General features: G+C 43.2%; 1 protein-coding gene across 1 annotated transcript; it reads left to right on the forward strand.

Annotated features, from left to right (window-relative positions):
• The first annotated feature begins 2,639 nt into the window (after positions 1-2,639).
• On the forward strand, positions 2,640-5,829 carry LOC125551154. The gene is made up of 9 exons (XM_048714314.1): positions 2,640-2,781; positions 2,896-2,982; positions 3,728-3,866; positions 3,966-4,167; positions 4,308-4,436; positions 4,530-4,579; positions 4,657-4,754; positions 4,830-5,117; positions 5,214-5,829. Exons 2-9 carry the CDS (start codon positions 2,941-2,943, stop codon positions 5,694-5,696), a joined length of 1,431 nt encoding a protein of 476 aa, XP_048570271.1. The 5' UTR covers positions 2,640-2,781; positions 2,896-2,940; the 3' UTR covers positions 5,697-5,829.
• The last annotated feature ends 6,364 nt before the right edge of the window (positions 5,830-12,193 follow it).

Consider the following 12,193-nt stretch of genomic DNA (forward strand, 5'->3'; position numbering starts at 1 on the left):
TGGAGACGTATCACCCATCTTGTTATCCTCGATGGCAACAATGCAATATGTGTCGGTTCCCCTTCTGTCACTGGGATGGAGCACCGCAAGATTGAACCCAAAGCTAAGCACTTCTCCCGTTGCAAGAAAAACCAATCTAGTTGGCCAAACCAAATCGATAGTTTGAAGAGACTTGCAAAGATATCAAATCATGCATATAAGAATTCATAGGAGATTCAAATAATATTCATATATAAGCTGATCATAAATCCACAATTCATCGGATCTCAGCAATCACACTGAAAAGAGTATAAAATTGAATAGATCTCCAAGAACATCGAGGAGAACATGGTATTGAGAATCAAAGAGAGAGAAGAAGTCATCTAGCTACTAGCTATGGACCCGTAGGTCTGAGGTAAACTACACACGCTTCATTGGAGAGGCAATGGTGTTGATGTAGACGCCCTCCGTGATCGAATCCTCCTTCGGCAGGACGTCGGAAAAGGCCCCAAGATGGGATCTCACGGGTACACAAGGGTGCGGTAGTGGAAAAGTGTTTTCGTGGCTCTCCTGGTAGGTTTTGGAATATTTGAGAATATATATGCGAAAGAAATAGGTCGGTGGAGTCATGAGGGGCCCACAAGGGTAGGGGCGTGCCCTACCCCCTAGGCGCGCCCTCCGTCCTTGTGGCCGCCTCGTGGCTTTCCTGACATGCACTCCAAGTCCTCTGAATGTCTTCTGGTCCAAGAAAAATCATCGCGAAAGTTTCATTCCGTTTGGACTCCATTTGGTATTCCTTTTCTGCGAAACTCTGAAACAAGGAAAAAAACAAAAACTGGCACTAGGCTCTAGGTTAATAGGTTAGTATCAAAAATCATATAAAATCGCATAATAATGCATATAAAACTTCCAAAACAGATAATATAATAGCATGAAACAATCAAAAATTATAGATACATTGGAGACATATCAAGCATCGAAGCCACCGTCAACAAATGTGAGAAGGAAGATAAGCGGGAACATAGATGAGATGCACGTGGACCCATTAAGGTCCTCAGTCATGACTACCGTGTTAAAGACGTGTGGATGCTTTTTTCCGTTGCAATGCACAAACATTTTTGCTAGTTTATGCTAAGGGGGTTGTAAGGTCTGTCCATCTCGACGCCTAGCCAGCCGCCTCCTACCCAAAAAAATTAGAGTTTCTCCGCCTCCCGCCGACGCCAGCGTCGGTCCGCCCCGTCTACCGTGGCCTTAGGGCCATGGGGACGGAGTGGATCCCGGCCCTTGCCGGTGGGAGGGCTCCGTTTTTAGATCCTTTTTCGAAATTTGTTAGGGTTTGTGTCCTACTCAGGAAGGCAAGACGATGGCGACTCCCTGAAGATGGAATAAAGGCCTACCGGCCTAGTCCCCGTTCCGGTGATGCGTCTAGCATCGTCGGTGGGCGTGTGGAGGTGTCTCCGGTGGATCTGTCTCTGGTGGATTTGCTCAGATTTGTTCGTTGTTCGTCTTTGTTCATGTGTCTTCAGGTTGGATCCTTCTTATCTACACTCTTCATCGGCGGCGGTTACTGTTCTGGTGCGTTGCTTCTACGGGGCCTTAGTACGACGACTTTCCGACTGTCTGCTACAACAAGGTTTGCCAGGCTCCGGCGAGGGAGGGATGATGACAGCGGCGCGCCTTCGGCTCGCTTCGATGCTGGTAGTCGTCGCTAGGTGATCTACGGATCTGGATGTAATTTTTATTATTTCTAGTGTTCGTTGTACTACCATGATTGAAGATGAATAGATCGGAAGTTTATCCCGAAAAAAAATTAGTTCTTCAAAATGAGAGCCACAAGTTGACAAGTCTAAAAAAATCTTGCCACACTTTTTAAGTGTATGTGATGTTGGACCCTAGTGTGGCTTGACTAAGGTGCGACTTGAATCAAACACCCACATAAGGGCTCATTCTGTTTGGAGGAAATTAGAACCTAGGAATTAGGAGTAGTATAGGATTTGATAGGATGGCACTTGTCATCCTAAGGAATTGACTTGACTCGTTTCTACGTGAAAAATGAGCTTTGAGTGGATGTGTAGTTTCCTCAAAAACACAGGAAATAAATAGTATTCCTACAAAATTCCTATACGCATTTCCTATAAACCGAATGTATATATAGGAAATTTTCCTCCGGAATCTTTGTTTCTATGTTATTCCTATAAAAATCTTCCAAACCGAATGAGGTATAAGTTGATCAAACTTTAACCATAGACAAACTTAGGCCCTGTTTGGTTCGGCTGTGGATTTCTAGAAGCGGCTGTAAAAAAGTTGCTGTGGAAAAACAGCTGTGAAAAATCTGATGTGAAAAAGATGTAGGTCATTTGGCAAACCAGCTGATACAGCCTTTTCAAATTTTGGCCCGTAGCGGAATCAGATTTTAGAAAGCACGTCCTGGGTTGCTTCCGCTTTTGGTTCAGATTTTGACAACGGATTTCTAAAATCGAATTCTGTTGGGTTCACCTTTTAGTTCAGATTCTGCTGCGCGGCAACGGAATCCGTCGATAAAATCTGAACCAAACAGGGCCTTAGTCTCAAACCAAGCAACGCTGAATCAATTGGGGCTGCTGGTGCGCCGCGTGTCCGTGGGGGAGACGTCTTCTCCCTCCCTCCCTCCCAGGCTCCCACTAACTTCTTGCCGCAGAAACCGACTACCGTCCCGTCCCCTCCTACCTCCCCACGAAACGGAATTTCTCCTCTCCCGCCGCCACACCCCCACCCCACCCCCGCTGGAGAAGACAGCCGAGCCGCCGCCTCCTGGATCCACCGGTTCGTGGTCCCGATTCCCGTTTGCTTTGGCCAGTACCTCTGTCAGCCGATCGAATCGAGATTGTTTTGTTTCGTTCCTAATTCATTCATTCCTCTCAATCCGTATTCTTCCAGCGCGTTAGGACTAATAACTGGGACTAGCGGATCCATCGGTCCAGCATGGAGCCCTCAGCACAGGGAGGGCCTTCTACTTCCACGTCGGTACGTATGCGTGTTGATCTCTGCTTGTTTTCCTCTTGCTCGTACTACCCACCTTCCTATGCCTTCAAGATTTCGATGTTCAGATATTATCCGAGTTGCTTAGGAATTTAGTACCTGTAGAGTTTTTTTTTTACTTTGGTAGGAATGAAGCAGGCAGCCGCCATAGTTGTCTGTTTGCCTTGTGAGTTGCGTGCCATAATAAAGCTGAACTTTTCGACCCCTTATCCTTATCCTTCCTTCGTACTACCCGTCTTCTTCATATGCATTTTCAAGTTTAATCGGGAAGGAAGGGTTTGGTGCCATCAACTTTACCACATTGTAGCAACACTTCTATGTTTTTATTATTATTATTATATCAATCTGCAGAAATATAAGCATGCCCGTCACTAGGTGAAAGGAATTGAATTGAGCCGATTCAAGTTGAGAGTTGACATTCCTTTCACAAGGAAATTGGTCTGCTACTCGTGTAGCCATTTTTATGCAGCGCGAACGATTAAATGGCAATTCCTGCAATATTCTGAACCCAAGTTGCTTGATACGTCGTGCTATTAACATCCACAAAAATGCACCAAGCCAAGTTGCCAAGTGATTTGGCTTACTTAACCTTAGTGCCAGGACAGGGTTGTTACAAAGGTATCGGTTACCTGCAGTATGCTGGCTAAAGGCCCCTGTGGTCATATTTTTTGTTTTTGTTTTATCACTTCCTTGTGCTAACAGAATAGTTACTGATAAATCACAAATCTAGGTTGACGATAGCCAATCAGTCGATAGGGCTGAAGATTCAGAACTCTTCCCCTCTGTCCCAGCATTAAACCAAGCTGCGTCTAATCTTGCCCAAATAGCTTCGTATTTTACCCAGTGCCTCCCAGTGCCTGGTTACACAGGTTAGATTTCTTGTTCTGACTGACGATTATGCCGTAAGATTTTTTTATTCATGTCATAAATCTGGTTGAACCCCTTCATATATTTACTCTCGATTACAGGAATACCGGAGGAAGACCAAGAACTAGCAATACTTCCACCGGTCTCAACTTCTGGCAGGCCTGCTCTTCAGACTTCTTCTGCAGAGTTGGATGGCAGTAGCTTGTCTCCCAGTGTAATAAGTTCCTCTCAAGAAACCTTGGAAATCTCAGGGCAGATGGCACCTTTTCGTGTTTTTCAGAATGGAGCTTCACTATTTCAAGGGTAGAGATTGCTCTGTCATTTGTGTATTATACTTTTCAAGTATATCTATTTTTCATTGAAACCAGCAGTGTTTTCTTATTATTTTTAGATTAAATTGGAATTGGAATATAATGGTGGATTCTTTATATGTCTATATGCAGTCTCGTAGATCGTGCTCGGAAAACTGTACGTGGTTCAGCAGATGATATCGGATGGCTTCAGCGCACTCAAGGCTTACCTGCAGCTGAGGATGGGACGACCAGATTTATGGAGATCCTTGACTCCGTGAGGTCAGTGAAAATAAAAAACTGAATCTCAGTTTTTACAATATGTAAAGAATGCTTTTAGTAACTATCTTACATATTTATTTCACTCCTCTCCAGAAAAAATGAGCACAAGCTACCTGATGCGGTGGTGTATTTGTTAGTTCCAGGTTAGTCTGATGTTACGTCGATACTGAAAACAATTTATGGAACTTTTGTGGTTACACATGTTCTTCTGCTTTTACAGGTTTATTTAGTAACCATGGGCCACTTTACTTTGTGAAGACAAAAGCATACTTCTCCAAAATGGGTCTGGTTTGTCACATTGCCAAGATTCACAGTGAGGTACTTACCTATATTGGTTTGTGTTTTTCTCTTGATATACTATTTTCATCAAGTGATACTAAAGGTGTCCTTCAGTCTTCAGTAAGTAAAAACGCAAGGGAGATAAAAGAATACATTGAAGAAATATACTGGGGATCAAGGAAACGTGTGCTCCTTCTCGGTCATAGCAAGGGTGGTGTAGATGCGGCAGCAGCTCTGTCACTCTACTGGCCACAACTGAAAGACAAGGTTGCAGGTTTGGTACTAGCTCAAAGCCCCTATGGAGGAAGCCCAGTTGCTTCTGATATCCTAAGAGAGGGGCAGCTTGGTGACTATGTCATGCTACGCAAGCTTATGGAGATTTTGGTTTCGAAAGTCCTTAAGGTATTTTCTGTGAATTGATCATTGCAATCATTACCATGTCAGCTTACACAGTGGACGACACCAAATTTAATTTCATAATCATTTGGGTTTCTCCAGGGTGATTTGCAGGCGCTAGAAGATCTGACATATGAAAGGAGGAAAGAATTCCTGGCGCAGCACCCATTGCCCCCCGAGGTGCCAATTGTATCATTCCACACGGAGGCAAGCATCACCCCCAGTGTGCTGACAGCCCTCTCTCATGTTGCGCATGTTGAGCTGCCGGTTGCCGCTGACGGCAATCCTGCAAGGATTCCTGTTGTAATGCCACTTTCAGCTGCCTTGGCAGCATGCTCGCAGCTGCTGGTGGCGAGGTATAGTGAGAAGAGTGACGGTCTTGTGACGAGGAAGGATGCTGAAGTTCCCGGATCGGTGGCGGTCCGACCAGAGCGGAAGCTGGACCATGCGTGGATGGTGTATTCCTCGATGAATGAGGAGCCTGGGGATCAGGCGAACACGTCGCAGGTATGCGAAGCTCTGCTGACTCTGCTTGTCGAGGTTGCGCAGAAAAGGAGGCATGAGACGGCCATGAAAGACGAATAGGGAAAGCGTGGAGCTGTGCTGACAGATTTGTGTAACTATAGATTGACTAGGTGGTTGTTGGTAGAGGTTGAAACTGCTTTCTCGTAACCTTGCCGAAGCTGACCTTTATGCATATACTTCTGGTTTCTTGACATGGAATATCTTTATTCCATTAACCAACGTGCACAGCAATGTCGCTGGCCACCAAGTCTCGGACAAAGGTCGGAGCGCCACCTGGCCATACGGCTTGGGGCTCGACGCCAATCTTCGAACCGAACGCCGCTAAGGCTTCCGGGAAGTTCTGGGACAAAATGTCACCTTAAAAGACAGAAAAATGTATATTAAGAACAGCTTTTATTTCTCGAAACAAAACACCCACTGGTGCCAGGTCCAAGTCGGTCTACGTGATGGCCTTCTTGAGCTCCATAGCATTTGTCTCGATAAAGATCTGTGTCATGCACCACCCTTGAGCAGCTTGAATGGCTAGTTCTTTTGGTGGCAATTTTAGGCTTCTAGAAGCACAACCAAGAATGTCTTTGCTAGTCATAGTGGGAGTAACTTAGCAAGTAATCTAGCGCACTCCAAGAAATTTTTGCTTATGTGGCATGTAATTAATGAGAGGTGGTAACATAATATGTTACTGTAACATAGTGTTTTCCAAGACAAGATGAGTCTACAAGCTAATTAATGAAGTCTTCTATGACACTACTACTATATTACTTTGCACTATGAAGATAGTAACTTAGACTAATGTCATATGTATGACACTAGTATAAGTTACTTCCCACTATGACCAGCCTAAGAGCCTACTAGTCAAGTCTTAATTAGTAGTAGTCTTCTAAAATAAATAAATTTGATTGGGCTTCTAGAATGGGTAGGGGACAGCCTACCCATTCTTTGTTGTGCTGGAAGCCAACAAAAGAACTGGCTCGGCACGTCAGTGTGTGGATCAAGTAATTCATCTACCTTTATGGAAAGACCCTTTGGTGTAATTGGTTGGTCGTCTTGACCCACTTACAAGGGACCCATGAATATGTCCAAATTTGTATCGATGATTCCTTAATTGGTTAGTCGTCTTGACCCACTTACAAGGGGCCCATGGATATGTCCAAACTTGACCCACTTAATTGGTTGGCCGCTTTCAATGTGTTGCGTATTTGGCCGTCTGTCACTCCGATTTGGTCATTTTCGTGGGTTGTCTGTCGGCTTCGTAGAAGATCATGGACAAGGGCGAGAGAAAGAAGAAGACGTTGGGAAAAAATATGTGAATATTTAATTTTACAGTTTATATTTAAGGGGTCTGTTTGGCCGCAGCTCAAACTGACCTTTAAAATGCGTTTTCCATGAACTAAAAACCGTGTTTTCAGTTTCGCGGTTTAAGGGGTCTGCTAGAGATGTTCTTAGCTAACATGACGAAGTTGAATGAATAAAGATCCTTATATCCCAAACCTCCTTTGTCCTTTGACAGTGTAAGCTTCTCCCACTAATCCAATGAACTTTGTTTTCATTTTGCTATTGGGTCCAAAAATATCTGTCAACACTTATTATTGTGAGATAGAGAGAGATGACATGTGGGTGTAGGGGTATTTTTTGTCATATAACATGGTCAACGGGTTTGACCTGACAATAACAATGTCTGATGGCATTTTTTAGATATCTAATGGCTTTTTTGAATAAGCATATCACGAAATGATGACATTTTTTAGCAGTTGTAACTTCTAATGATAAAACTGAGTAGTGGGACACAACTAGTAACATAAATGATAAAAACCCATTGTAAAGGGGCCGACCCTTCCCAATAAAGCAGAGAAGAATATTGTCATTTACTTTGATCTACTTTTCAGTAATTAGGGTTAGGTCAGTAGTAGTTCTTCCAAATACCATGTAGGACTTGTTCGAATCTTAGAAGTTTGCCTAGTTGGTGTTCCTGAATGTGTTGTGAATAACTTTGAACCTCTGATTATGATCTGCAACAAGAAAGAACATTGCTACTTGCTTTTCCATATAGGTGTGGATATTATCATCTAGCAACCCTTTGCCTCTAAACGTCTCCACTAGCTTGGCAAAAGGTGCTCATTCGAAGCATGCTCACAACCTCTACATTGTTGTAGTCTTGTAGATGTAGTTCAGATTCACTCTCCCTACTTAGGCTTACAATGGACCATAACGGGTCACAGGTTTATCACCCTGACGAATCACTCTCGTGTGGACCAATATGACACATGCCTAAATCATAGTTATAAGTCTTGCTGAATAAACAACTTGCTTCATCCGTTGGTCCTAATGAAATCGATGTGGTGGTAAGTAATTGCGAAATCGACCATACCTAACGACCTAATAATGGAGGGTGGTTGTATGGTGTTTACTGCCATTGGAGCTAACGACCCGCCCGTGTCGGAGACGAGGCCAACAATACAGAGATAGAGCAGATCCTACTAGCGGAGACGAAGGGGAGAAGCAAATTCTCGTCGGTTTCGCAGATCTGAGTCGCCATCACCGGTGTTAAGAATTGAGACTGGATTTGTCCTACCGCTAGAGGAGAGTGAGTAAATGGGTGAAGAGGGAGATTTCATGTCGATTTTTGTCTCCCACCATGTCCATGCCGATTCCTCCTAGCATCATCGTTTACACCGCACCCCCTTTTGCACTCGACTCAGACTGGTTCGTTGGAAGCGATCGATTCGAGCGTTTCTCATGAGTCAGGCTCTAAGCTACTTTTATGGTTCGTGCGCATGCAGGCCAGGCCCTTGTGTACACAACCAATTTTTTTTTCTTGCACCCACTGGACTTGTTTGAAGAAATGTAGGCTATCAAACACACCCTATGCTTACTCGTCTACTTACATTTTTTTTGAGAAAAACTTGTCTACTTACATACGCACCGCACTGATAGGTGGGCCTAATCAATCGGCGATGCCCACAGGCCATTAGGCTCGGATCGAGTGGGGGTTGCCTAAACTTTTTGAATCAAATCCGTCAAAAATCTCCCACGATACAATGTGCAGAATACGATCCGGTGTGGCATTAACCCAGACCATAGGCATTTCATTACTCACCCCTTCTTTTGCATTAAGCTTGTTTGTGTGTATTAGTACTATATAAGTGGGTAATCAGAAAATGGAACTGTTTAAATATGTGAGCACTCCTTCTGCATTGAAATAACAGTGTCATAAGTCTTATATTTTGATAGGGAGGGAGTATTAAGCTACCAGTCCATCCGAACAAATACTAAAAAGAGGGGTTGTGTGCTATCAAGTTGGACATGCACAATGCTTACGACCGAGTGGAATGGTCTTTCTTAAAAGCAATTTTGGTGAAGCTGGGTTTCAAAGAAAACTGGATGAACTTGATTATGCAATGTGTGTCCTCTGTGGAGTACGGGGTTCGGTTTAATGCAGATGAGACTGGTAACTTCAAACCAACTAGAGGGCTAAGGCAGGGGGACCCCCTCTCCCCCTACTTATTCCTGTTATGTACGGAGAGCCTGACTGCCCTTTTAGCAAACGCGGAGGAGAGGGAAAATATTTCCGGCATAAAAGTTAGCAGGGAAGCCCCTTCAGTTTCGAATCTATTATTTGCGGATGATTCTTTGATCCTCATGCGAGCAAATGCTGCGAACGCGGAGGCCCTTAGAGTAGTTCTGGACTCTTACTTTGCCGCCTCGAGGCAAATGGTGAGTGTCGAAAAATCCAGTATATTTTCTAGTCCCAATACAAAAGTGGAGAACAAAGTGCAAATCTGTATAATTTTAAATATTATGACGGAGACACTTAACGATAAATATTTGGGACTACCTGCCAATGTGGGCATGGACAAAAGCGATTGTTTCCAGTTCTTGATTGATCGTATTATTATGAAGATTAGTGGATGGAAAGAAAGGTTGTTATCGGCGGGTGGAAAAGAAATTTTGCTTAAGTCTGTTGTTCAAGCTATCCCAACATATACAATGTCCGTCTTTAAAATTACTAAAAACATTTGCAAAGGAATCATATACGTGATGTCGCAATTCTGGTGGGGTGACGAGGACAATTAGAAAAGAATGCACTGGATGGCGTGGTGGAAGATGTGTGTTCCAAAAGACCAAGGTGGAATGGGTTTCCGTGATATACACTGCTTTAACCTGGCTTTGTTAGTGAAACAAGTTTGGCGCCTCTTGGAAAATCCTGAATCGTTATGTGCAATAATCCTAAGAGCAAAGTATTTTCCGAAGGGCGATTTGATGAGCGCGGTATTAAAAAAGGACTCCTCTTTTACGTGGCAAAGCATTATGGCGGGAGTGGATTCACTCAGGAATGGCAATATATGGAGAGTCGAAAGAGGAGAAAATATTGACATATGGAGAGATGCATGGATCTCAAATTGTGCAGATAGAAAAATTATTACACCGAGAAGGGGGAATATCCTGACGAAAGTTTCTGATCTTATTGACCCAATCACGAATTGTTGGGATGAAGATTGGGTGAGACAAACTTTGTGGCCAATTGATACCCATAGAGTCCTAGCGATCCCGATCCCTATGCACAATATGTCGGACTTTATTGCTTGGAGCTATACAAAAAACGGTTTATACACTGTACGATCAGCGTATGTGGAGGAATGGAAAAAGCAACATGGGAGGAAATTGGAATACTCAGATGGCATGGGTAGAAGTAAGGTCAATCCTATTTGGGGTAAGATCTAGAAATTAGCTTGTCCGGCGAAGGTTAAATTTTTTATTTGGCGGACGCTCCACAAGACTCTACCGTGTCGTGTTACACTGGCCAACAGGCGTATAAAAACTCAGCCAATATGCCCAGCATGTTTGGATGGGCCAGAGAACATGAAACATATATTATTTCTGTCCCAGAAGGCAAAAGAAGTGTGAGAATATTTGGGTGAAGTGGTAAAAAAAGCCCGTGTCATTGACCGTGCAGGAGAGGCAGTCCTTGAATTCTTACTCCTTATGCCTGACGATGAATTACCTATATTGGGCTCCCGGAATGCAGGGGAACTAATCGCTATAGCTGCTTCGTATTTATGGTGGAATAGACGGAAACTAGTCCATGAGGGTAAGTCTTAAGGGGCGTCTCAAACCTCTATGGGGATTAGGGCTATAACAACGAATTATGTAAATGCCCACTCACCTAAAGCAAAGAGAAAGAATGAAGGATGGTGCAGACCTTCCATGGGGTTTGTTAAATTGAATGTGGATGCTTCTTTTGATCATGATCAGCTACGGGGCACAGCGGGTGCTGTTATCAAAGATGACAAAGGAAACTTCATAATAGGTGGTAACTGAAAGATTCAGTACGGTGCGGATGCTCTGACAGTGGAGGCGTTAGCACTCAGGTTTGGTTTAGTGTTGGCACAGAAAACGAGCTGCAATCGTCTCATTATCAATTCTGATAATATGGAAGTCATTGACACAATGAGTTTGTCGTTATACGGATGAAAAGCATATCTCATAATGTTTGACATATTATATTATGAAATAGAACAATTGTTTTATCATTTATTGTTATTCTATGGCAATGTGTGGATATTTAGTATAAGGTATATGTCGGACAAGATTGATGTTGAACCACTAGAGTATGCGTCCATTATCGTATGATATGTACCATTTCATATATCATGGCCGGTTATGATAGTGTGCATTCCTTGGCACTGGGAGTTGGCCGTGGACACCATAAAGGGAAGAAGAGGAGGGGGCGATGTCGTTAGGCGGCGCTAAGAGGAAGGTGTGGACTGAACGCCGTGGCGGAGAGATGGCAACGACATCATCGAGGAGAGCAGGACGGAGGAATGAGATGTGGGTGTGAGCGTTGTGCCATGCGGTGAAAGAATGAGAGAGTGAATTGCTCTTTTAAAAAATAAACAGAAGAAAGATGTGTCTTTTTTAGGGTAAGCATTTGTTTGCTACAAAAGAAATGTCACATACTTTTATATAGTGAAAAATATAAGATAACCCAACAAGTCATCTCTGAAGAAAAAATACAGGAAATGATTCACATGTGAGATTATAGTTTACTAGAATTGGAATGCGAGTCACTCTATTAAAAAGCACGATACCACTCACTCCGACTAAAAACGGTCACCTACTCTCATTTGAGGTTCGCTTGCATTTAGCATCTGACCAATGAATGAAGTGCATATGAATAATTATTCTTTATATAGTTGTTGTGCACGATAATACATAAGGTGTGTTTCTATATATATTTATGTTCACAGAGTATGAGAGAGATTGAGATGGATTATGTAGACCTTCAAAAAGAATTTATCGACAATAAAGGTGTGTTGAAGCGATGTTGATAGAAGGCACAAAAACTCACTGTGTTTTATACAACGAAAGGCCAGTAGCAACTATAATCTCACATGTGAATCATTTCCTGTTATGGTTTACTAGTTTACTAGAATGATTCATTGTGTTTTATACAACGAAAGGCCTGTAGCAACTATAATCTCACATTGTCAGATGCTAAATGCAAGCGCACCTCAAATGAGAGTAGATGGCCGTTTTTAGTCGGAGTGGTATCGTGCTTT

This window comes from Triticum urartu, chromosome 4, assembly GCF_003073215.2.
Source record: "Triticum urartu cultivar G1812 chromosome 4, Tu2.1, whole genome shotgun sequence".
Lineage (NCBI taxonomy): Eukaryota > Viridiplantae > Streptophyta > Magnoliopsida > Poales > Poaceae > Triticum > Triticum urartu.